The 24,790-nt window shown below is 66.6% G+C and overlaps 2 protein-coding genes across 3 annotated transcripts; one reads left to right on the plus strand and one right to left on the minus strand.

Annotated features, from left to right (window-relative positions):
- Nucleotides 1–466: 466 nt before the first annotated feature.
- On the plus strand, nt 467–2,077 carry LOC123650340 (basic proline-rich protein-like). The gene is made up of 3 exons (XM_045569079.1): nt 467–630; nt 732–1,002; nt 1,472–2,077. The coding sequence occupies exons 1-3, from the start codon at nt 467–469 to the stop codon at nt 1,979–1,981; spliced, it is 945 nt and encodes a 314-aa protein (XP_045425035.1). The 3' UTR covers nt 1,982–2,077.
- Nucleotides 2,078–2,097: 20 nt separating this feature from the next.
- On the minus strand, nt 2,098–21,755 carry PWWP2B (PWWP domain containing 2B). Of its 2 annotated transcripts, none has more exons than XM_045568338.1 (3): nt 21,590–21,755; nt 13,553–14,895; nt 2,098–2,705 (listed from the first exon to the last, which is right to left on the minus strand). In XM_045568338.1, the coding sequence occupies exons 1-3, from the start codon at nt 21,712–21,714 to the stop codon at nt 2,698–2,700; spliced, it is 1,476 nt and encodes a 491-aa protein (XP_045424294.1). In that variant the 5' UTR covers nt 21,715–21,755; the 3' UTR covers nt 2,098–2,697. The 2 variants fall into 2 exon arrangements, with proteins under 2 accessions (XP_045424294.1, XP_045424293.1); XM_045568337.1 differs by having other exon boundaries at nt 13,248–14,895.
- Between the last annotated feature and the right edge of the window lie 3,035 nt (nt 21,756–24,790).

Genomic DNA, 24,790 nt, shown 5'->3' on the forward strand with positions numbered 1-24,790 from the left:
CCCACAGGCCTCGGCACCCCAGTTTCCCCGCAGATGGGGCCTCGGGGAGGGGGCTGGGAGGCCTCAGTGGGTCTGCCTACGTGAAGCCCGGAGCAGGGCAGGGCGCAGGGGGGCTGGGTGGGGACCCCGGATGGCCGACTGGACTCCACCGCTCGGATGGGGCCTGCTGAGCTCGGATGCCCCAGGCCCACAGCAGGCAGCGTCCGCCCCCTTCCGCAGCCGCTGTGCCAGGGCCGTCCCCAGCGCTGCGCGGCGGGGGCTGCGCACCCCCAGAGAGGGGCTGAGCCCAGCGCTGACGGCACCGGGGCACCCGGTGTCCCACCAGGACATCACCGGGCCTGGGACCAGGGCCACGGTGTGCGGTCCTGCTCGGATCCTGCCGCGCGGCTGAGCACAGCTGCCACGAAGTCAAACCGACAAGGACACACGGTCAGTTTGCAGAATTGAGGAAGTATTACCGTCCGCCATGCCCGGGCCGTGTGCACTGCCGCTGCCTCCCCCGGGCGGGGCGGTGGGGGACAGGGCCCAGCTCAGACTCGGAGCCCCCCAGCCTGGCGCCCCCTGCTCCGCCCCAGCCGAGGCCGGCCCCACCCCCGCCTCTGGGCCAGCGGGCAGCCAGGGGCCCTGCGGGTATGGGCGTGGCCAGAGCGGTGTGGGCGTGGTCAGAGCGTGCTTCTGAGCAGGAACAGGTGACATCAGGAATGGGAGTGGTCACGAGGGACCCTGCCAAGGGAGGGACAGGCCCAGCCCTGGGGCGTCCACGTAAGGGGCCCTGGTTGTTTGGTCTTTAATTCCAGGTCCCCTCGGAGCGTGGGCCTGGGGGGGTGTGAATCTCCGAGAGCGGCTGCGCTTCCAGACTTTTCCCTGGATCATCTCACAGGACTAGAGCCCCCGGGATCCCCCCAGGGCTTCTCAGGGCAGCCTCTGGGGTCTCACGGGTGCCGGTGCCCACAGCCGCCCGCACCGTCGGACCCCCAGGCGGGCTCGCGGCGCCCTGCACAGGTCAGTCTGGACAGACGGTGCCCACGCGCGGCCCTCTTGGGCCCAGACGAGGTCCTGGGGCCAGGGGCAGCAGGTAGGGCCCAGGCACCGCGCTCAGAGCCGCTGTCCTGGTGAAGGCTGTGTGCCGGGGAGGACCCACGCAGGCCCCCTCCCCTCCCCCAGCCCTGGGCCTCCAGCAGGGTGGGCTGCAGGGGAGCTGTCTGGAGCCAGGGCCTTAGGGGAAGCCCCTCCCCCACACTTTGGGGGGTCCTCAGGCCGGAAGGATCCACCCTCCCCTGGGTGGTGGCTGAGCCCACCCCTCAGTCCCTGCGGGTCACTCAGCCAGGACCCGCTCAGGCGGCCGGGGCTGGAGGAGGTGGGTGCCGCAGACACCCTCAGCGGGCGCAGGGCCGGCCCTCCCCCACCTGCCTGCTGGGGACGGGGCTGTGGGTGCTCCCGTGCCGGCCACGCCCACTCCTGTCATTCCCAGCAGGAGGACGTCACCCCTCCCCATGCGGGGCCCAGGCAGGTGCTGCCGGCTGTTCCCGAAGATGCAGACTTCTCCCCCAGACAGCACGCATGGACACCCTGCTCGGGGCACACGTCTGCTTCCGAGGACACGAGGACACGAGCGTCCCCCGCCTCAGCCCCCAGCACAGCCGACGTCTGTCCTGGGCTGTGTCCCCCAGGCCTGAGGACTCAGTCCCTTTGGCCCAGGCGAACCTGGGAGCCGGCGTCCTTCCCTGGGGAGCCCCTGGGTGGAGGTGCAGAGGTTGAGGACCAGGTCCAGCCCCTGCCTGACCCCAGCGTGGCTGGGGCAGCTGACCCACCCGCCTCGCAGGACCTCGGGGCTGAAGACCAAGGCTGGGGTGCAGGTCCCCTGCAGGGACTGGGCTCAGGCCTGGCTGCACCCTGGGCCCTCCCCCCTCGCCAAGGGGCCTCCAGCTCCACCGGCCAGTGTGAACCAGCTGCAGAGCCCGGAGCACCCTCAGCTTTCTAGTCTTGACATGTAAACTGAAAAAGGGAAGATTAATTTGCTTTTTGTTCTTTTCTTTCTTTTTTCTTTTTGGTCATTAATGTGACAAAAAGGGGCAAAAGGAACTCACTTACAGTAGAGCAAGTTTGTTTTCCTTTTAATGTTCAAGCCTGATTTCAGAGTGACAAGCCCCTCATCCTCCACACACAACCGGTCACTTGTAGCAGCATCTTGGGGACAAGGTGGCCCTGTGGGCCGTGCTGGGAGCCTGGGGGGAGATGTGGGTGGGCCGCCCCACGCTCAAGTGTACAGAGACCCCTCGCCCCGGGGCTTGGGAGGACCCCACATGTGCAATTTGGTTTTCCTAAAGCCTGCAGGTGGCTCCAGCCCGGGCACAGCCGCCGCCAGCAGCCCGCCGAGGCTGGGTGGTGGCCCTGTCCCTCCCCAGGGCCACCCAGCCTAGGGCCACCGTGCGCCCAGCCTCGAAGCAGCAGCAGCAGGCTCGGCACTGAGTTCCAGCCACTTCCCAAACCCGGAAAGCTGAGGTCTGAGTCACGGGAATAAACACATTCCTCGAGAGGAGCAGCCGTGCTCGGGCCCTCCCTGGACACCTGCTCCTCTGGTGGCCTCGCGCCGGCTGCCCACCGCGTCTGGCGTGTTCTGCACGCAGCCGGCCACAGGGCACGGGGGTCCCTCAGACGGAGGTCAGAGGCTCCCGGACAACAGCTATGCCCTCATCGTCAGCGACCTTGGGGGAAACAGAAAGGGGCAGAGGTTACCTTGGGGTCAAGTGCTGGGGGACAAGCTCCTCGGGGTCAGAGCCCTGGGCCAGGGCGCCCCCTTCAGTCTCCTGAGCCGTCTCCCTCCTGCTCTGAGGCTCGCTGGGGACCCCAAAGCCCTCTGCTCCCCTGGTGCCCAGGCCTTCTGGTGCCGCGGCCGGCCGTGCCCCGGAAGTGGCGGCTCTAGAGTAGTTCAGGGCCGGGACCACAGGACCGAGCAGCCCACCCGCCCGACAGTGCTGGGAGGAGCTGCTGCCCTGGGCCCCCCGGCACTCAAGGTGGGGAACCTCATGGTGCAGACACCCCCCTGCAGAGACGCCGCCCTGCACCTGGGCCTGGGGAGGGGCCCCAGCCTCCACTCGCCAGGCAGGTGCCTGGGAGGGGGTCCCTGGATGGGGGAGGGCAGATTTCCTACCCAGGCTGCAGGGGAGCCCTGGGTGCCAGCCCTGCTTCCGACACATCCCGACCCCACACGGGCCTGTCTGGCCACCCCCAGGCAGGCAGACCCGGCCGGGGGCGCAGTCATTGCAGCCCATGACTCTGGGCCGACCCTGTGCCCTGGAGAAGGCAGCTGAGCTTTTGGGGAAAGGAGCCCAGAATCCATCAGACCGAATTCTCCACCTGCTGAGTGTGCGGTAGACGGAGCACGGAGGGGCTGCTAGGCACAGAAGCTGCACGAGAGGAGCCCCCAGAGCACAGGGCACAGACCCAGGACCCCCAAACCCCAGCTGCCCCTCCCACCAGCAGGGGCAGTGTCCCCCCAGGACTCGCTCTGACCACCAGAGCGGGACAAGTGAGGTCTTCGGTTCCAGGCCCAGCCGGGAAGGCAGCTGCGGCTCTGGCTTTGCCCTGAGCTGTCACGTGAGGAATTCCTAGACGCCATGCCGGGAGGGAGCCCAGCTGGCACGAGGAGAGGCCCTGCAGGGGGTGTATGTGTATGTGTGTGAGAGAATGTGAGAGACTGCATGTGTATGTGTGTTAATGTGTGCATGTATGTGTGTGTGTTTGCATCTGTGTCTGTGAATGTGTATGAAAATGTGTTTGCATGTGCATGTGTGTATGTATGTATGAGAGTGTGCATGTGTATATGTGTTTGTGTGCATGTGTGTGAATATGTTAGAGTGTGTATATTTGTGAGAGAGTGAGTGTATGTGTGTTTACGTATGCATGTATGTGTGTATGCATGTGTATGTATGTGTATGTATGTGTAAATATGTTAGAGTGTGTATGTTTGTGAGAGTGTGTGAGAGTGTGTTTACATGTGCATGTGTGTATGGATGTGCATGTGAGTGTGCATATGTGTGAAAGTGCGTGCACATGTGTGTAAATGCATTAGTATGTGTGCGCGTGTGTATGTGTAGGTGTCTGCATATGTACCTGTGTGTATGTGTATGTATGTGTTATGTGTAGGTGTGTGTTTGCATGTGTATGTGTGTATGTGTGTGTTGGCATATGTGTGAGAGTACATGAGCATATATGTGTATGTGAATATGTGTTTGCATGTGTCTATTACATGTGTCTGTGTGTATGTTATGTGTGTATGTTATGTGTAGGTGTGTTTGCGTGTGTCTGCATGTATGTGTGAGTGTGTAAATGTGTTAGAGTGTGTGTTTGCATGTGTATCTGTGTGTAGGTGTGATGTGTAGGTGTGTGTTTGCATGTGTATGTGTGAGTGTGTTTGCATGTGCGTGAGAGAGCATGCATGCGTGTGAGTGTGTGTGTGAGGGGCCCTGGTCAGCCCCAGCTGCCCTGGCCAAGGCATGGGGCGGGGGGGGACCCACCTGGACACTCCGGTCCAGCCAGCGCCACTGCCCGGCGCACACACGGAGTTGTGGGAAACGCTGTGTGTCTAGGAGAAGTTTGCTAACACAGTGGCAGCAACTGCGGCAAATCCCCAAGGCGCCCGCAGGCACTGAGCGCTTCCTCCCTCTGCGAGCTGGGTAGGTCAGCGACAAGACTAGCAAACCAAGCAGGCAAAAAACGGGGCAAAGACCCACTCTGCAGAGAGCAGAGCTGACAAGTCTACACCTTCACAATTACCTACGTGGACAGGCTGCACCTGTTAATATAAACCCCCATCTCGATTTAGCCAAAACTTATGCCCATGTGTCCGAGTGGCTGAGGACAGGGGATGTAACGATTGCAAAATCTTCATCTCCCACAGGAAAAGTCCCATCAATAGTGTCTAAACTGAAAACTCTGGAATCAAGAAACAGCAGGGTAAGCACATCATTCAGCAACATGAAGATACATTTTTCATCACATACTCTACATTACTTGAGGATTTTTAAAAATTTGAACATATATAACATTGATTAAAATAAAAGTGAAATGGAAAGACACTGTGCTCAGGAACATCTAACGACAGCGTGAGACGGGCCCTTCCCAGCCCCGCCTGAGCAGGCACAGGAGGCAGGTGGTCCTCACGGAGGAACCGGCACTGACCCCCGAGCAGCTGCTGCCCCGGGCTCCCGCCATGCTGGCCCCATGTGGGGGGTCAGACCCCCAGGCCAGGCCCCTCACACAGCTGGGGGTGCTCGGATGCCCGGGACCCACCAGGGGCCCCTCTGCACACACAGGCCCGGCGGTGGTGGTGGAACCCCAAGGAATCCTCTGTGGGAGACCAGCCTGGCCCCCGGTGCGGACCTCGGCCTCCCCAGACCTTCCGGCAAGAGGCTGCCCTGGCCAGCGGGCAGCAGGGCGGGTGGACATCGGGACGGTGCCGAGAAGACCCTGGGGCTGAGGAGGCCCAAGGACATGTCCTCCCGCCGCGGGCGGCCCGCAGCTGAGCTTGGCACACGGCACTCCAGCCCCAGAGCCACGATGCCGCCAGGCGGGCGGCCGCGCCAGGAGGGGAGGAAGAGGCGACTGTGCCCCCCCCCCCCGCCTAAATGGGTCAGACCTCAAACGTCAGAAAAGGCCCAGCAGCCGTGATGGCAGCAGAACGGATCGAAAACTCAGAGTTAGACCTGGCATGGTGACAGTCACCTCATGTGTCCCAGGCTTGCAGAGTCAAGGCTCACGGGGATGGAAAACGTCCCCGACACAAACAGGAGCCTGGCTTTGGGCATCAAGGTGGTCCCCAATCCCTGGCCCCCACGGCTCCCCGCTGCCCCAGGAGCTCAGTCACCACCACCCAGGCCCGGCGCAGCCCCCAGAGCCCGGGACGCACCCCCGGCTTCAGTACCGCGGCTGAGGAACCGCAGACGACAGACGTCACACGTTCCTGGGGTCTCCAGAAGGGCCACACCGTGACGCGGTGTGCCGTGGGGACAAAGACCTCTTGAAGGACCCTGCCGAGGAGACCCGTCGGCCCCACCCGGGGCACTCCGCACCCACAGCAAGGACCTCTGTTTAAATCCCGTGCACACGAGCGCATGTGCACACACGTGTGGGGACAGGAGTGCACGTGTTCCTGTGTGCGTGCGTGTGTAGGAGTGTGCGTGTTTGAGTGAGGGAGTATGTGCACACGTGTGTTCGTGCATGTGTGTCTGCATGTTTGCATGTGCACGTGCATCCGTGTGCACACGGAGCAACAATAGAAAGTCCGGAGTCCCTCTGCCTCTGGGGTCCACACGGTCCGTAAACGTGAACGCCAGCCCCGCACAGCCCGGGTGGCTCCCTGAGGCCCCAACTCCGACCCCGCCGGCGGCTCCCTAAGCCCTGCCGGGCGTGGCAGTGACTCCTGCCCGAAGCCACGTGGCAACGCTTCAGAACCGCAGGGCTTTGCTCTCTCAGGCCTGGAAGAAACTCCCTCCCGCCCGCAGATCCCACGTGGCGAGAGGAAGAAGCCCTCTGTGAGGAGGGTTGGCCAGGACTGGATCCAGTCACACAAGTGTCACCGTTGTGACAGCCCGTGGGCCCACCCCAGCCCACGAGCCGACACAGGCCTGGGCTGGACAGACACCTCTGCGTCCCTGTGCCCTGGGGTCCCCTCCAAACCCCGGGGAGCTGCCAGGGCTGCGTGCCAGGCACCGGGGACCGGCCGTCTGGGAGGGTCGCAGAGACGACAGGTGCTGCTGGCACGGCGGGGTCACAGCCACCCCTGGAACAGCTCGTTCCTCCCCTTTCCGACAGAGAACGTGAGGGTTTGAAAGGGGCTCAAAGGCGCCCGCGCTCTGCGGCCAAGGAACCGGCTGGCAGAGGGTCACAACTGCCCGAGTTCCTCTCCACCAACAGCGGCGCGGCCTTTGGGAGCGTCGTCAAACATCCATCGGCCGCCACCTCGTGAGAACCACACCCCACAGCCCAGAGAGGGGCAGCCCCCCGAAGGCCGTCGTCCCACTCGACGGCAGCGGCCCCGAAGGTGGCTTCCCTGTCCCGGCAGAATAATCGCTGATTCAAAGGCTGAGCAGGGCCGGCTGCCACTCAGTGTCTGTCCTACCTCCCGGGAAAGCCCTTGTCCCCAGGTTCACTCCAGGACACAGGCGTCTCCGGAACCTGGAGGCCTTGGGGCCCTACCTGCCCGGGAGCCCTCAGACCCCCAACCTGGGCACGGGTCGGAGTCTCAGACTCACCCACTTCTGTCTCCCTGTCCCTGGGGCCCGCGGGATGCCGGCACCTCCCTGCCCAGCCACGCCTTCTCCACAGCCCAGACGGCTGGCAGCTCACGCCCACCGAGGACGCCACGGAAAAGCCCGGGCCACCAGAGACCACAGATGGCCCCGAGCAATGGGGGCGGAAGAGCCGTCCCACGGGGTGGGGGACGGCAGGTGTGTGTGCGTGTGCCTGGGGAGGGCAGGTCTCTGCTTCCGTCGGAATCACAGGACCAGAGCGCAGACCCGAGGCCGCGGTGGAGCCGTGGAAATGTCCCCGAAATCACAAAACACAATGAGGTTTAAAAAAACTCAGGAATCTCTGGAATTGGAAAGCCCTGGAGACAAAGGAGCCTAACTGAGTTTCAAGGTCATGACAGCTGCAGAGAGAGGAACTGTCTCAGTGACTGGAAACACAAGCACGAGACACGACCCCAGAGGGCCCGGTCCCAGGACAAAACCATCTGCAAGAACGTCCCAGACTGTTCTCCCGTCCCCTGCGGGTGACGTTGGCGGCCACCACTCCTCAGCGGGAGCCAGCGGTAGGGCTGTCATCCTGCACCTATTACACTGTATTATAAAGCAGTATGTACAATAAATATTATTTAGAATAATGTATGATGTCACACATATATTAACTTTCACATATAAAAAACTCATAATTATGCTAATATCATTCAAAGCCAAGATTCTTGGCATAAGGAAAAAAAACTAATTCCCAGCTCTGTGACTGGAAAGGCTTAGAAAATACGGGGAGCCCAGGAGTGATGCGTGTCCCCAGCGCCCAGGCCGGTCCCTCCGGTGGAGCCTCCACGGGAAGTGGCTGCTCCCAGATCTGAGCCGGCAAATGCACGGCGTGGCCGGGAGGACGTGGAGGGAGTCGCCGATGGTGGACAAAACCCGGGTGGACCCGATAAGCATGGATTAGCCCCGCGGCCCCTGACCCGCCACCGGCCCTGGGCCCCAGGAGAGGGTGGCCTGGTGCGCAGGACCCTCTGACCCTGCGGCAGGTCCCCGTCCAGGGGCCCCAAAGCCCGTGGGCTCAGGGTCACGTATTTGGCGCTGGCGGGGGCGGGGCGGGGCAGTGCAGGCGCCGCCCCACCTCCCCGGGCACCTGGCACCTCCCATGCACGGCCCCGCCCACCCACCTCGCTGCCGCTGCAGGGGAGGTGCAGGGACGGCTGCAGGAGCCAGGAGGGGGCCAGGCCGGAGCCCCCGCAGCAGCCTTGGAATTACAGGCCTTAGCTTCCTTCTGGAACAAAATAATTACAGCCTTCACGAGGCCGCGACGCGGGAAGTCGGCTGCAACCGGTCCCCAGGAGCTGGAGTCCATTTTTAGTCAGAGCCGGAGGCGGCGGGTTCGGGGCAGGCGGCCCAGGGGTGCTGTTCCAGCAGGGACCGTGGGCCCTGGGGACAGGACCCAGGTGCTCCTCTCCCAGGGCGACCTGCATGTGCCACACCGGTCACACGCAGTCTGGTCACGCGCTGTCCGGCCCCGTCGGGTGACAGGCGCCTTCCCCGGCACCGTGGAGTCTCCTGACTGGTATCTTCACTTCCCGGGAGAAATACCACCATGAAGCTGAAGTCACAGGCGCCTGCGGTGCTCCCAGCACGGCCTCCCCAGCATGGCAGCGGATCCTTCTGGAACAATGGGTCCCTCCACCACCAGCTGCCCCGTGGGCCCTTGGCCAGTCCCCCGTCCCCCGCCAGCCCCGGCCTTCCCTCTGCCCAACGGAGCTGCGCCCAAGGTGCTCAGACAGCCTCGGGGAATGAGGCACGGACGGTGCGGAGGCGCCTGACCCTGGAACCCGGCACGTCCCCGCCCCCCCACCGGGCCACGTGTCTGTAGGAGCGATTAAAGTAAGGCCTTGAGATGAGGAGGTTCTCCCGTGTCATCCCCAGATGCCACCACGGCACTGAGAAAGTGAGGCCGAGACGGGAGAGGACGGCCTGACCTCGGCCTGGAGCCGGCGGAGCAGGAAGGGGCAGGAAGGACCCTCCCCGGGGCCCTCAACACCTTGATTCCAACTTTGGACTCCAGAGGTGTGACTCTGGTGTGACACTACGTGTCTGCTGTTTTTCCCCTGAGGCTGTGGTGGCTTGTCACAGCGGCCACAGGGAATGGGCAGGATGCTGGCAGCTCAGTGGGCAGAGACCCGTGCTCCGGGCTGTGGTGCAGGGGCTGTGCCGTGTGAGCCCCGGGACGCCCCCACCGGGCAGGCGGGGAAGGGCCGGGCCCGCCCAGCTCAAGCGTCTGGGAGCCTGCGACGTCCCCCAGCCCCAGTGGCTGGGGCACCGGGATGGCATCCGTCCTCCCTGCCCAGGCCCCTGGGCAGCCCAGAATGTGGCTGAGGGACCAGGTGCCCCATGGACCCTCGCAGCTCCCAGACACCCGCTGGGTGTGCCCTGTGGCTGTGGCCACTCCCCAGGCAGCCGTGGCCCCTCTGGGTTTGCCCCTCGCCACGGTGCAGGGTGGGCCCCAGCCCATCAGGGTCAGCCCAGGCCTCCCTCCTGCCCCCGCGCACCGTGCACCCCCGCATCGGTCATACTCCAAAGCCCCCGTCTCGGGAAGCCGCTCCGAGGGCCCCTTCCCGCACTCTGTCCAGGGCTTTGTCCCGGCCCAGGCCACAAGTCCCCTCCCTGACCTGCCTCTGAGCTCTGACCCGAGACGCCTCCGACACAGCCGACTGGAGTCCGGGGCCCAGAGGGTGGTCCCGGTTCCAGGAGCCCCCACCCACGCATGCAGCCGGCTTCCCGCAGCGCCCGTCACGCACCCCTGCCCACAGCTGGGCGTTGCTTGTTATTAACCTATCAGCTTCGTTTAAAGCTCTTTTATTTTTAATCGACAAGTAACAACAAGACCACCGCACTCCTCTGCTTAACAGCAGCCCTGTGGTCAGGACAGGGCCAGGGTCGGCGCCGTGGCCCACCAGGCCTTCAGCGCCTGCCTCCCCTGGTGGCATCCACCTTCCTCGACCACGGCAGGTGCCTGCCCTCCTCCTGCCTACAACGCCCACCCTGTACCCAGGAGCTCCTGTCAGCTCACCATTCAGAACCGGGCTCTGTCACCTCCTTCAGGAAGCCTTCCCCGATGCTCAGCTTCAAGGTCCTCTCTCCTCCCTTCTCCGCACTTCTGTGTGTGACGACGCACTGATGTAGGGACTGTGAGTCACAGCCCACCCCAGCCAGCAGGGACTACAGTGACTCTGCCCCTCAGCCCACAACCAGCTGAGTGGCCCTCGGCACGGGGGTGGGGTGGCGGGGCCGGTGGCAAAGGGAAAGGCTGGGAGCCCAGAAAGCAGGGCCAGGGGCCGAGGGCTGGACCCGGAGGCCAGGGTGGGAAGGGCCCTGTGTCCCAGGGCCCCCACGCTTGCTCTGTCTGCAGGACAAAGCCCGGCCCCGACAGCCGGGCCGGCAGCCCCACCAGTGAGCCCTGCTCCCAGACACGGTGACCACCCCGAGCACAGCCTGACCCTCGCTCTGTCCCACGCCCGGGGGTCCTGCTGGGCCGGAGGGGTGCAGTGGTCACTCGGCAGGTGGCTGCAGACGGGTCACTGACGGCCCACAGTGCAGCTGCACTTCAGCCGGGAGGCAGGTGCTGCTGTCGTCCTGCGACAGATGAAGAGACTGAGCACAGCAGTGGTGACCAGTGGGGCTGGGGCCCAGCGGCCTCTGTCCCTGCAGCTGGAGGCTGGCCCGGCCCCAGTGCAGTGGGTGAGGCCCCGCCGGGAGGGCGCCTGCACCCGCCACACAGGACGACACGACACGTACCCTGGGCGCCCCCAGGCCCCAGCCCGGCTCAGGGGCTCATGGGCTGCAGGGCGTCCGCGCGAAGCCCACCCCTCGGCCGAGCCTGCAGCCCCCTGTGCTGGCTGTCACAGCTCTCTGGCCTGCGCTGTGGGTGGCACAGATACCCCAAACCCCGAGGAGCTGCTGGGCCAGGCCGGGCAGCAGAGACCTGTAGGACGACCTTCCCCTGTGCACCCCCCCCCCCCTGCCTGAGCTGCAGGACCCCACGCAGCCTCCTCCTCCCGGAAGTCGCCAGGTGCCGGCCACTGGCCACCGCGCCCTCACCTGGGCACAGCCACTGGGCCCCACATCTCACGCAGCCGCTGCTCGGGAAGCGCTGGCCCCCCCACGCCCCCCAGACAGCAGGCCCCAGGGGCTCCGCTGACACCTCAGCACACACTTGCCCCCTGGAGACCACCAATCCCAAAGCTGCGGCCAGCTGAGCCCCAGCACGACCTGAGCCACCTTTGACCCTTAACAGTGGGACCAAAAACCCAACCAGGAAAACACCACTTGGCGCTTCGGCGCCGAAACGCCCCAGCACGCCACTCTCCAGGGCTGCGGCTGTGGGGGGCAGGGCCGGTCCTGGCCCAGCCCAGAGGGAGAAGCCTCCCGCTGTGGGCACAGGCCCCCTGCGCAGGCAGGCAAACCCGTCTGGTGAGATTTTTCCTCTGCTTCCGGATAAACAAAGCCAGCCCTGAACCTACAAGGCCGCATTCTCCCGGCCAGGGGCTCCCTGCCAGCCGAGGCCTGGGCCTCCCGGGGCCACTCGCCTGGGCAGATGCTGCCGACTCATCGCCTGTCGCTGTCTGAGCCCCTGGAGCCACCGAGCCCGGTCACGGCGGGAGAGCTGACTGCTCTCCGCGCCCTCGTGGGCTCTGGGCTCCCAGGCCAGCCGGCAGCCGGCGGGTGGGGAGGCAGGACCCAGGGGGGCTCCGCCAGGCCAGTGGGACGCCAGTCACCTGACCTTTCTCCCAACCCCTCAGAGCTCACTGTCCACCCACCGAGGTTCCCTGGTGTGACACACGCCCCAACACGCCTGTTTGGCACCTGCCCCGCCCCCACACAAGGGCCTCAGAACTGACCAGAAATGGGCCTGGTTCAGGAGAAAGAGGGTTTGTGCCCAGACTCCTGAGCACAAAGTGACGCACCTGTGTCTGGGGAGGGGACGAGGCCAGGTCAGCGTCGGGCAGCCTGGGGACCCTGGGGACCTTCTCACCACTGCTTCTTCTCTCCCGGGGCCCCTGGTGCATGTGGCACAGCAGTGGGGGCGCACGGGCCACCCCAGACCCCTCCCCAGCCAGAGGCTCAGGCCTGAGCACAGCCACCTGGGAAACCAAGGCCAGGCAGGTGGGCGGGCACGCGGCGCAGACAAAGGCCCTGAAGGTCGCCAAGCCAGGATGGACAGCGGCTCCCAGTCCCCAGTCTCTGTGCCACAGGGTGATGCCCCCAACACCACGGGGTGACATCCCCAGTGCCACAGGGTAACACTCCAACACTGCAGGGTGACGTCCCCCTAGCTGGGGGCACCCCCTCACCTCTGCAAGGGGTAAGGCCCCGGCCGCAGGGCCTCGGTGTGGGGCCTGGCTGGAGAGTCTGCAAAGTCCCCCTGGGCAGAGGGGACCCGAGGGCCTGGCCACCGCAGAGCCTGCGACGGCGGGGAGCCCATCCGGCACCAGGAGGAAGCGCAGGGCAGAGGCTCACCTCGCCCTCCCCTCTCCAGATCCGGACGGTGCCCGCGGGCAGCAGGAGACCCCGGCCCCTCTTTGGGAGGAGGTGAAGGTCTCTCCTTCAACGAGAGAGACAGCTGACACCGCCCCACCCGGGCTCCCTGCCAGGATCAGTCAAGTCCCTGTCTCCAAAAAGCTAACGGACGAGTAAGGAACCTTTTACCGCTCTCCTTTGAAAAGTGTCTGCAAAACACAAACTAGCTTTGGGCTTGGAAGGAGCAAGCGGCGGGTGACAACTGGCCTGCTTTTAACGCACTTCTTCCACAAATCGCGGAGCCCAGGTGACATTCCCAGTGAGGACAACCATGTTGTGCACGGTGCCCTTCAGCACAGCCAGCAGGAGGCTGGAGCTGTGCACAGCTGGGGGCACCGGGCTTCGCGGGCTGCCGCGGACCCCGGGCCTCAGGGCAGAGCAGAGGGACGGCCAGGGACCGAGGTCACCTGCTGGCTCACTCACCTGCTCGGAGAACCAAGGTTACGTCTCAAACTGGGTTAAGAGCTCCCTGATCTCTGGGGCCACGTGTCGTGCGGCGTTGGCGGCCTCGGTTATAGCTTTCCGATACATCCCTTTCTTCTTACGGTTAAACCGCAGTTTGAAAAATTCAGAGAAAGGGGAGAGTTTGGAGATGGACAAGAACGATGTAGTTGGAGAACCAAACCACGAGACTTGCGCTTCCTGCCAAGAGGGCTCTCCGTCCTCCTTCTGGCCGAGGCTGATGTCAAGGACACGTGCTGGCCACCAAGGGAAACCACGGATCTTACCCCACACGATGTCCCCCACGGCCAAGGTCCTCCCGTCCTCCGTGACGCACTGGGAGACGCTCTGCGTGTGCAGCCGCACCGTGAGGGGCGGCACCGTCTGCAAAGCCTCTCCGGACGAGGACGGCACGGACGCCCCGCTGCCGGGCGAGAGGTCACCCGTGTCTGGCGACGTCACTTCCGAGCTGGACGACTTGGCCTCGTCCAGGCTGTCGCTGCTGCACCCCGACTCGCTGGCGCAGCCCGTGCGCCCCTCGGGGCAGCCGACGAGGAAAGCCACGCCGCCCCGGCCCTGCTGGCCTTGGGGACACCTCTCGAAGTCCTCATCCTCCCCGGAACTCCCGGAGGACGAGTCCGCCAGGCCGCGGGCAGGGCCGGGCCGGCAGCCGTTCAGCTCCTCCACCAGCTCCGCGCGGTACAGGGGCTGGCGCTCGCTGTCCCCCGGGCGGTGGGGCTTCAGGCGGATCTTGGGAGGTGGCAGGTCTGAGCCGGGAGGCACCGGACGCGTCAGCTTCAGCTTGGGCACGGAGGCCGAGGGCCCGCCCGGTGGCCTGTCCCTGGGCTCGGGGTCCCTCAGCGCCTCGGGCTCTGGGCCGCTGTCGTGAGGGGCCTGCGGGGGGCGGAAGGGCTCCAGGGAGCCGTGCACGCGGGAGGGGATCTGGACCACCTCGCCCTTGCCCTGCGGCGTGCTGTAGGAGATCCTGATGACCGGGCTGCGCTGCACCTGCTCCGCCCGCGCCCTGTCCTCCGCCCGCCGCTCCCGCTTGCTCCTCCTCGTGGCGGCAGCGGCCACGGGGTCACCTTCCTCCTCGGGCTCCTGGGGCTCACGGTGCTCCCTGTCCGGGCCGCTGCCCAGCCGCCTGCGGGCCCTGGGGGCGGCCGGGGGGCCGGGAGTGGCCGCCGTGGCCTCCGGGGGGCTCAGGGTGCGCTTGCACTTCTCGCAGAGCACCCGGCGCGGCCGCAGGCGGATGGTGCTCAGGATGAGCCGCCCCGGGTTGCGGGACAGACGCCGCCGGGTCCTCTTGATGGTCCTGGGTGGCGGCTGGGGCACCCACTGCTTGTACGTGTTCCGCAGCCAGAGCGGGTGAGGGAAGGGGGCGCCTTCAAAGTACGGCGGGTACGGGCCCAGGCTGCCGGCGGGCAGCGGCGGCACGAGGGGCGGGGGCGGCTCGGGGCCGGCGCTGTCCTGGTGCTGGTCCCGGCGGGGGGGAGGCGGGGAGCCGGGCCCCAGCTGCATCACCTCTCCGTCCCCGTCCTCGGGGCCCCGGCCATAGCAGCTCCTGGCCGCGGCGGGGTCGTCACCCTGGGGCAGCGGAGCGGACGGGGGCAGGGCAAAGAGGCCGGACCTGCAGGGAGACAGAGAGCAGACAGGTGAGGCCCCGCGGCCGCCCCCTCCCCGCCCTCACCGCAGGGGGCCTGGGCCCTGTTCCCGCCCGGAGCAGTCGAGAGCCCCCCTGTGCGACCCGCCGTGGGCACCGCAGGTAGATCATGCGTGTTACAAGGTCACGCGGCAGCAGCCCTGAGGAGGCCACTTCTCTGCTCTCACAGAGACACGGAGCATCCAGACCTCAGTCCGTGGCCATGGGGGAGGTGGGCTCGAAGCTGGAAGGCTCCAGAAGCCTGAGAGTGGGCGCTGTGGATCGGAGATGCGGCTGGCCTGGCCTTCGCGGGGGTCCAGCCACCCTGTGGCCAGTGGCCCTGGGGCCCCGAACCAGCCCTGGCTCCCTCCTGGGACTCAGCCATTCCCTCCCCTCCGCTCCTTGGGGCTGGGGCCTCAGGGAAGGCCCCAGAGCATGCGTCAGGCAAGACTTCCAAGCCCCCAAGCTTGCCCCTGGTGGGGGGGGGGACGCCCGCGCTGCAGGACCAGGGTCCCAGGTGCCTGATGCGTGTCTGGGGTGGGGGCCTGGCGTGGCCCAGAGCCAGGGCCACAGGGTCTGCGGTGCAGAGAGCACAGGGACTGGCCACCAAGCCAGAGCCCTCCTGGGCGCCGCTGCCTCCCCAAGGCCCAGGTTCCCGCAGTCAGCCCAGCTGTCTCACCCTCAGGTGCGCCTGGTCCCCGGCCCCTGACCACCCCCGAGGCCCTGCCGCCTGCCTGCCCCCCCGACCCCTCCCCTCAGGACCTGCAGCTCCAGGAACAGGCCGCGGAGCAGACCCTCTGGCTGGGGTGGCACACACAAGGCCACATGGCCCAGGTGAAAGGGCACAAGACAGGAGCCCCCGCCTCCCGGGGACCCACAGCTAAGGCGGGACAGAGCAGTGGCCCCCAGGGCTGCCCCGGCAGAGACACCTGCCCGACTAGAGCCCGTCTCTCTCCCAGGACGCGCTGGGCCAGCAGCCATGTGAGAGGTGGTGGCTTTGGGGTTCTGCTGTCGCCTGCTGGGGTGGGGGGCACCTTCCCGCACATGCTCACTCCTGAGGCCCCAGTGCCGCAAAAGCCACCGAGTCACACCTGGCCTGACAAGCCGCTCAGCGCACCAGAGAAACAGGCGCTGACTGGTAAAGTGAAAGACATGTCTGGACTCTACGTGTGTCTTCAAAAGTGAGCGTGTACAACTTTCAACAGATGAGATTTAATTTTTAAGATTGCTTTAGCTAAAACAGAGAGAGAGAGAGAGAGAGGGACAGAGAACAGAGATGACGGGAGCCACCCCAGCGTGTGTGCATAAAGTTTTATTGGTACACAGTCTTGGCACCACAGCGGCGGGCGGGAGCTCGCAAGACAGGCATGGTGGGACCAGCCAGTGACATTCACCATCGCGCCCCCACAGGAGAAGCTTGCTGGGTCCAGATGTGGAGACAGCCCCTGCCCGCAGCTGGCACCGCCCCCGCCCGGCTTCCAGGCTGGTGTCCCAGGGCCCCTGGCCCCAGGGCTGGGAGTGGCCCCACAGCCGGCTCATTCTTCTCCATGGGCCCCACCTGGGCACTTACAGCAGGCCGAGAACGCTGAGGACTCAGTTTGTGTGCGCACACACGCACACGCATGGAGGCACACACGGGCACACGCACGGGGGCACACACGGGCACACGCACGGAGGCACACACATGCACACGCACGGAGGCACACACGCACACACATGGAAGCACACACACGGGCACACACGGAGGCACACACACGGGCACACACACGGAGGCACACACGGGCACACGCACAGAGGCACACACACACGCACAGAGGTGCACACGGGCACACACATGGGGGCACACATGGGCACACGCATGGGGGCACACACGGGCACACGCACGGAGGCGCACATGCACGGAGGCACGCACACGGGCATACGCACGGAGGCACACACACAGGCACACACACGGAGGCACACACACGCACACGCACGGAGGCACACACAGGCACACACACGGAGGCGCACACGGGCACACGCACGGAGGCACACACACACACACACACACGCACCCTGAGCTCCCGCGCTCACGCCACTGCCCTCCACACACCCCCTGCGCCCGCGAAGGAGCCCCCACAAGGGATGCAGCTGGGAGACGAGGGAGGCCCAGGCCCAGGGAGCAGCAGGGCCCTTGCCTGGGGGTGCCGGCCAGGCACCGCTTCCTGCAGAAAACCCCAGGGTGCCCAAGGCAAACTCAGCTCCCCTCCCCCCCAGCAGGAGCATCTGGACGCCAGAACGTCACCCGACAGACTGGCCAGGCTCTCAGGGTGCCACTGGGTGGACCCCAGCCCCTGCCAGGGTAGGCAACGCGGCACCCTCACTGCACAGGGCTGTGGGCTGGGGCGAAGGCACAAGGAGTCTCGAGCAGGGACAGGGACAGGGCAGCCGGCCAGGCCTGCTGGGGCCCAGGACAGCAGGTTGGCAGGAGAAGCCGCAGAAGCCGCAGCCTGGATGCCAGGGCGGCTCCTCCTCTGGGCCCACACGAAGGGAGCCTGCCCCTCCATGGCCCCCTGACCCCAGGAGCCCCCACACACACGGGTCTGGCCCCTTCCCAGGCGGATAAACCTGGAGGCAGCCTGGGCCTCCCACTACCCCCTCTGTGGCCCGAGTTGCACCACCGTCCACAGCACCCGTGCCCAGGGACGGGGAGGCCGGCCCTGCAGACGTGGCCTGTGACCCTGGCAGGGCAGGCGGCCGTACTTCCTTCCTGGAGCTGCCGCCCGGCCCAGGCCACACCCCGCCTCGCCCGGTGGGTAAACAGGGTGGGAACAGCTCAGTCCCCTGGCAAAGCGAACAGCAGGTGCCCCGGACCTGGGACGTAGCTCCCTGCAGCCCTAAATCAGCCCCACGAGGCACAGGTCACCACCACTCCCGTCTTGCAGACAGGCCAGCGAGGCTGAGGGACCAGGAACGTGCTCCCAGCAGAGCGGGTCTCTGCCCCAGGCACAGGGCTGTCAGCACAGGAAGAGCCTCCGCAACTCGCCTGGGCACAGGGCACAGCCCCGCAGCCGTGGCTCCCACAGCGCTGGCTCCTCGGCAAGGCCCACCCTAGGGACAGAGGCCCCGCTGGCCTGGCAGTGCCCCACAGGGCACACCACGGGGCTCGGCAGGTGACAGGGCTGGTGGCCCTGGAGCCAGAAGGAGCCTGCCAGGGTCCCTGCTGGGTTCCCAAGGCCCTGAGGTGGGCGCAGCCCTGGGGGCGGCGTGCCCTGCCCGTGGGTGGAGGGGGGGCTTGTGGGGAGGGGCCCTGGGGACGGGGGTGACTCACTGTGGCAGCACCTCAAGCTCCAGGCCGGCCAACATCTCCATACACAAAACTGAAAGGGCCCAGAAATAACCTCACACAGTATTTCGGGAGCTCCGTGGAGGCAGGGCAAATGGCCTCTGCTCTGAGGAAAGGCTGGGGAAACTGAGGCAAGGAGGAGCAGCCAGGAGGCTCTAATGGGGGCCAGACTGCAAAACAAGGACAGCAGCACCACCCCGAATGAGCTGGGGGTCAGAGCCCCCCAGGATGACGGATGGAGTCCCAGCAAGGACACGCAGCCCTGGACCACCAAGTCCTCAGCTCGCCACGCCCCCCGGCCTCGCCTAGCTGTCTGGCCCAGCCCCCCCAGAGAAGCCCCGGCCTGAGGCCAGCCCCGGCCGCCCTTGAGACCCCTGGGCTGCTGGGGCCCAAAGGGACCCACGTCTGCCCTGGACCTTCCTTCCTTGCCCTGCTGCTGCCGGAAGAGGCAGGGAAAACACGGCTCCTGGAACAACCGTGCGGCCATCCAGAGCTGGGCCGGGGGTGCGGGGAGCTTGCAGAAACCTCCCCACGCAGCCCCAGGACAGCCTGAGCACACACGCCCAGGGCCCCACCTCGGCCGTCCACCTGCAGCCTCCCCACAGCCCTGCAGGGCTGGAACCCCGCGGGGAGGGACAGGGCGCTGGCCGGGCCTCCGGGGGCCACCTCTGCTCTGGGCGTCAGGACAGCAGGTTGGCAGAAGCCATGGCAGCGGCCCCTCCCCAGGGCCAGCGGTTGAGCCTGGACCCCCCGCTGCGGGCACTGACCCCCGGAGCTCCCGGGCAGGGCAGCTGCGCCAGCCGCACCCCCGGCCTGGACTTGGAGGTTTATGAGCCGTCAGCGTCACCCTTCTGTAAGCTCTCTGGGGCGCCCTCACCCCACACCTTCGACCCACTCAGATGCCACCTCCTTGGAGAAGCTCCCAAGACCTGCCACATGGGCCAGGGCTCCCTGTGTGGCCGTCTGTGACACACGGGTGCCTTGGTCCCTCCTGCTTCCTGAGGGCGGGAAGCACATCTTACCACCACAGCCCCTGCCCGGAAGGGCCTGGACAGGGTGCTCTCCTGGTTGCCGTGTACATCCTCCCAGCAGCAGCCACCGGCAGCTCCGCCGAGCCTCCGCCCTGCACAGAAGTCAGGGTGGCTTCTGCAGGGGCACAGGCACCGGGTGGCCGGGATCTTGGCAGGTGGGGTGTGGGGCGCAGGGGACGGCACCCTCAGCAGGCCCGAGACCCAGGAGGGCGGAGGACTCGGCACCAGGCCGGGCAACTCCACTCACCCGAGACCTGGGCCCGGGCCCTCTGCTCACAGGGAGAGGACGCCGTGTCCCAACCCGTCACCGCCCGTGCTGGCCCCGCCGGCAGCCCTCCCACCCAGGAGCCTGTGTGCATAGGGGCCTGGTGACACCCCGATCCAGCCAGGGGGACACCCACAGTGCCCAGTTACGCCCGGGGGAACCCAAGCCACCAGGCCCGCATCTCAACGCGGGGAGCTGCTCCTACTGTCCCGCACACGCACCTGCCTGCCCACCCGTGATGCCCCAGCAATGGCGCCCTCCCCTCCTGAACAGACGCGGTGAAATGCCCCTGGCTTTGGGACCCGCAGGTTCCTCTGAGGTGGGCGGAAGCTCTGCAGCTCCTCCCTGCCCATCAGCGCCCACACCCAGGGACGGGGCCGCCCCTGTCACGTACAGGGACAAGGGCAGGCACTGGGCACTGAGAAGCTGGCACCCAGAAGGCAGGTCTGCACCTGGCCCCTGGGGCCTGTGGCCCGAGCAGGGCTGTCAACATCAGCACCAAGACTCAGAGAACTGAGTGGGCGGCAGCTGGGCAGAGGCAGGTTCAGGACCAAGCCTGGGAGGGCAGGGCTGGGGCCAGGCTCGTCCCCACACTCTCCGGAGGACAGGCCCAACCAAAGCCAGGCAGAGCGGGGCCCACTGAGGCCCAGCCCCCGGCTCTGTGGGTGGCTCTGGTGACAGGGGAAGGTGGCTGCTGCAGGGTTGACACCCACACACCTACAGCTGCCAGTTCCCACGAGGGGGTCCCAGCAGGCCTGCTTCTTTCCGCAGAGGGGAGGTGGGAGTGTCCGGGCCTCGGGACTCACGGGGAGCCCCCCACGGCCTCTGCAGATAGCCCAGCCACAGGTCGGGGGCTGCTCGGCCACCCTTGTCCTGAGTCAGGGAGCCCAAGAAATGGGGAAGCTCTGCTCCAAGTGCCCCCTCCAGGAGGAGAGACCAAGGGGCGCCCTGGGGACCCAGCCCAGCCCTGCCTGAGGGAGGAAGCTGCAGCCATCCTGGGGGTGGTGGGGTGTTGCAGCTCCCAGGTGACTGCTCTGCAGCCCGGGTGTCCCTCCGTCCCACCGTGCACTCGGGTGGTAACCAACACAGAGCGAGCAACGGTCACACGGGAGGCCATATGTTAAATCACATGACTTGTGCATAAATGGCTTCTGGCACATCTAATGAAGAGATAATGTCAGCAAGATAATTGTCAAAGGAGGACGGTCCTCCCGCCTACACCCACGCCACCCGGGGAAAAATCTGGGCTTCACTGATGGGAAAAGTTGGGCCTTTGAAAGGGGGTCCGTTTACTGCTCCCAGCTTCAAAATAAAGCCGGCAGGAGTGCAGAGACTTCGCAGCCTGATTAATGCCTAATCATTTATCTGGCAGCGACAGCTCAGCGCCATGTGACGCGGCATCCAGGAGGCTCATCCCTGCCGCGTGAGTCCCTGCAGGGTGCACAGGTGCTCCCAGGAGGGCCGGCCCAGCCGCCCTCCACCAAGGACCCCAGGGCCTGGCGGGACGCACCGCGGCTCCTGCAACTTGCGTCCTCTCCCTGCTCCGTGACTCAGGCTCTTCGGCCTCCAACAGTGTTTCAAAACACAGCGCTGGACACAGCTGCTCCGGCCAGCCCGAACCTCGACCCCGAGTCCCTCCCAGGAGGCGGGGGACCCCCGCTTGTTCCTGACCGACAGGGCCAGGCCATCGCGCGTCCGACCCCCTTTAACCAACGACAATTTCGCAAACAGCCGGATTCAACAGTGCGTCCGAACAAAGAAAAGTGCGTTAATTATGGCAGATACGCGGAGTTCAGGGAGCCCGGCGACAAGCGGGGACACGCCGCGCGCGGGACGCCGGCTGCCCGCACTCAGCCCCGCACGGCCGCCCGCTCCCCGCCCGAGAAGTCGCGGCGACTTTGAGCCACTTTTGCCCCCGAGTGGCGGCCGCGCCCGCGCGCCCCGAGCCCGGGCTCCGGGAAACCGAAAGCGGGCGCCGGGGCCGCGCCCTGGGCCGGTCCCAGGTCCGGCCGGCGGGGTGTCCGGGCTCCCGGGGGCCGCCCGGCCCGCGCCCGCGCTCACTTTTTCGTGCAGTCCAGCAGGATCCCGGCGAAGCTGCGCTCGCCGCAGCTCACGGTGACCACCAGCGCGCCGTTGACGACCTGCTCCACCCGCACGGGCAGCCGGCAGCCGGCGCGCGGCTCCATGCTCCGCGCCGCGTCCCCAGGCCGGCGGCCCCCGCCCCGCCCCGCCGGGTCAGCCCCGCGCGCGGCGCCTGACGTCACAAAGCTCCGCTCCGGCCGGGCGGGCGGGCCGGGGGCTGCGCTCCGGCGCCGGGGGGCGCGCGGCGTGTCCCGGGAGCCCGCGCCCGCCTGCGGCCCCGGCCGGGAAGCGCACTGCGGAGCCCGCGGCGTGAGCGGGGGCGTGCGTGCGGCCTCCCGACCGCGCCGCCCGGGAGCGTGCCCGGGCTCAGGGGCACCGGGAGCCGCAGGGGACACTGCCCGGCCCCTGCCCGGGGCCCCTCCCCCATTCCCCTGCCGGGGCCTCCCCCGGGCCCTCCCCCTTCCCGATCCCGTGCCGGGCCCCTCCCAGCCTCGGCCCCGCCCCGGGTCCCCGCCCCCGGGCCCAGCGCCCCGGTGTCCCCGCCCCCCGCCCCCGGGCCCAGCGCCCGGTGTCCCGGCAGCGCCCCCGCGCAGGGCTCTGGTGGCTGCCGGGCCCTGCGGGAGGAGGTCCCCGGCGGCGCGCGTGGGAAGCCGGTCGGGCCGGGCGGGGGAGATGCGGCGCCCAGGGGCCTGGCCGGCGCCCCGCCGCGGCCTAGTCTCGCCCTCGCCGCGTGGCGCGGGACGCAGGGCCACCCCCGCGTGCTCGGCGCCGCCTCGGGCTACGAGAGGGCGCGCGCCCAGCTCAGGGCCACCCCGGGGTGGCCGGCACCGGGGGCGGGGAGGGTGACTCCGTCTGGAGGTCTCCCGCGCGTCCCCTCAGGTGGCTTCGGGCCAGTTTACAAAGGAAAGAGCCGCCTTCCCCGAGCCGGAGGGGCGCCCCAGGGCGCAGCCCGGCCCGCGGGGACTGCAGGTGAGTGGGCGGCGGCGGCGCCAGCGGACGCCGGACCCCCAGCCCGGACCCCCGCAGGCGCCCTGCTCCCCAGGCTTCCCCAACGACGAGCGCGTCCACAACCGACTCTGGGGCGGCCCGTAATCGCCGCCCCCGGGGCCGGACCTCTAGCAGCGACCTTGGTCCCAGGCCAAGCCCTTAAGCCCCGCTGGCCGGGCGGGGCCGGGGCCAGGGCAGTTGGCCTGACGACCCCACGCTGCCCGCCCGCCGGCTCCTGCCCGTCCAAGGCCACGAGTGCCCCCACCCCTCCCCGCCTCGGACCTGCGCCGGGACCGCCACCCCTGGCGCTGCCGGGGACAGTCAGGGCCCTGGCCCCGCTGGGCTTCGCCCTCGCCTTGGCTGAGAAGACACTTCCGCATGGCCCCGCTCCAGGGTCCGCCGGCCCCTCCGCACGACAGGCCCCCGGAGGAGCCTGATCGCAGCCTGCCGGCTCAGAGCTGGGTGGGGCTGACTTTGGAGGAGAAATGCCTGGGGTCCCCCAGCGCTGTCTGAAGTTGCGGGGAGAGGCCTGGCCGGAGGCTGCCCACCTGCTCCGCACAGGCGCCAGCCAGCAGAGTACGTCTTCGTGCATGCTGGAGATGCCTGCCGGGCTCCGCCCCCCTGGGCATGGGCACAGCACCGCGGACCACAGGGCCCGGGTCTGCATCCGCTGCCAGGCTAGTGGGAGTGGGTGGGGTGGCCCAGGAGGAGTGCCATGGGGACCTGCTGCTTGAGCAGCAGGTATCCGCAGAGAGGCCCCGAGTGGAGTGGGCCACACAGGCCAGGCAAGACCTTGGCAGGTGGGCGGCGTAGGTCTGCCAGTGGACAAGGGCCCTCGGGTGGGTGCTGGGGGGCAGCCAGGAGAGGCCTCTGGAGGGTACCAGCTGTGGAGACACCCCCAGGTGTCAGCAGGAGCAGTTTGGGGTGGGATGAGGGTACAGCTGAGGACCTGCGGGTTGAGGTTGGGTGGAGGCAGGCTGGAGTCTGACAGGACAGTGGGTGAGGGTTCTAGGGCACAGGGGGCCCGGGGGACCCACCCAGCAACTGGCCCACGCCCAGCAGGGGGGCAAGAGAGTGGGGAGAACGCCTGCTGCTTTCCCGGTGCCCAGCACCCTGGTCTGTGTTATGTGTTGCGTATTTTTAAGTAAACTAACAGGCTTTCTTGTGTTTTTTTTGTTTGTTTGTTTGTTTGTTTTTGAGACAGAGTCTCGCTCTGTTGCCCAGGCTAGAGTGCCGTGGCATCATCACAGCTCTCTGCAACCTCACACTCCTGGGCTCAAGCCACTCTCCTGCCTCAGCCTCCTGAGTAGCTGGGACTGCAGGTGTGTGCCAAGACGCCTGGCTTATTTTTTCTATTTTTTAGTGGAGATGGGGTAGGAGAGTCTCACTTTTGCTCAGGCTGGTCTCGAACTCCTGAGCTCAGGCAATCCTCCTGCCTCAGCCTCCCACAGTGCTAGGATTACAGGCGTGCTGCGCCGGCCTACAGGCTGTTGTTAAAACCTGTTCTCCACTAGGTAGGATTTTAAAAAGACAGCAGACAGGGTGCTTTGCACCTTAAACGGTGGCTGTTCATGGTCCACCCCAGAAGCCCCGCCACCTCTCCCTACCACGGCCTTCTTGTTTTAGAGGCCGTGGAAGTCTCCAGAGTCCCCAGTGGCAGTGCAGATGTCCTTGGGGCCTCACCAGCCCAAGCATCCCATCCTTTCCGACACGGTGCTGGGTGGGCTGGGCCCGTGTGGTGCCAGCTGCTCTGAGGTGGGCCGCCCTGCTCATGCCAGTCAGTGAGGTGCAGCTGGTCCCGGGAAGACCAGCCTGGACACCCGCGGCCGGCACTGCCCGCTGTGAGCGGGCCTCGGGCTGTCTGGGCCTGGAGAGCAGCTGCAGGAGTGCCCTTCTGGCTGAGGAAGAGGCCAAGAGTGGGAACAGAGACACCTCCCTAGATCTCTAGACTTTGTTTTCAAGATACTCCTTCCAAACAAAGGCCTGAAAGCTGTCAGTCCCCGCAAGGCCCAGGAAGCACCAGCCCCTGGCTGACGGATGGGGAGAAGGTAGGGGCACAGAGGGGACAGGAGACTGTCCAGAGCTCCCACTGGAGCTGAGTTTGGGCGACCAGGAGTTAGCAGGATGGTGGCCTGAAGGGTGCAGCTGGAGGAGGGGAGGCTGCAGGGGGGCAGGGGCTGGCTTCAGCAGGAA

The sequence above is a fragment of the Lemur catta genome, chromosome 14, assembly GCF_020740605.2.
Source record: "Lemur catta isolate mLemCat1 chromosome 14, mLemCat1.pri, whole genome shotgun sequence".
Lineage (NCBI taxonomy): Eukaryota > Metazoa > Chordata > Mammalia > Primates > Lemuridae > Lemur > Lemur catta.

Bases quoted from the DNA above. Each gene is read 5' to 3' on its own strand.
- PWWP2B (XM_045568337.1), bottom strand. From the start codon at position 21,714: ATGGAGCCGCGCGCCGGCTGCCGGCTGCCCGTGCGGGTGGAGCAGGTC. The intron at 14,896-21,589 runs GTGAGCGCGGGC...GTCTCCCTGCAG, and splicing joins CTGCTGGACTGCACGAAAAA to GTCCGGCCTCTTTGCCCTGC.
- LOC123650340 (XM_045569079.1), top strand. From the start codon at position 467: ATGCCCGGGCCGTGTGCACTGCCGCTGCCTCCCCCGGGCGGGGCGGTG. The intron at 631-731 runs GTATGGGCGTGG...GACCCTGCCAAG, and splicing joins GGCAGCCAGGGGCCCTGCGG to GGAGGGACAGGCCCAGCCCT. The intron at 1,003-1,471 runs GTCAGTCTGGAC...TGTCATTCCCAG, and splicing joins GCTCGCGGCGCCCTGCACAG to CAGGAGGACGTCACCCCTCC.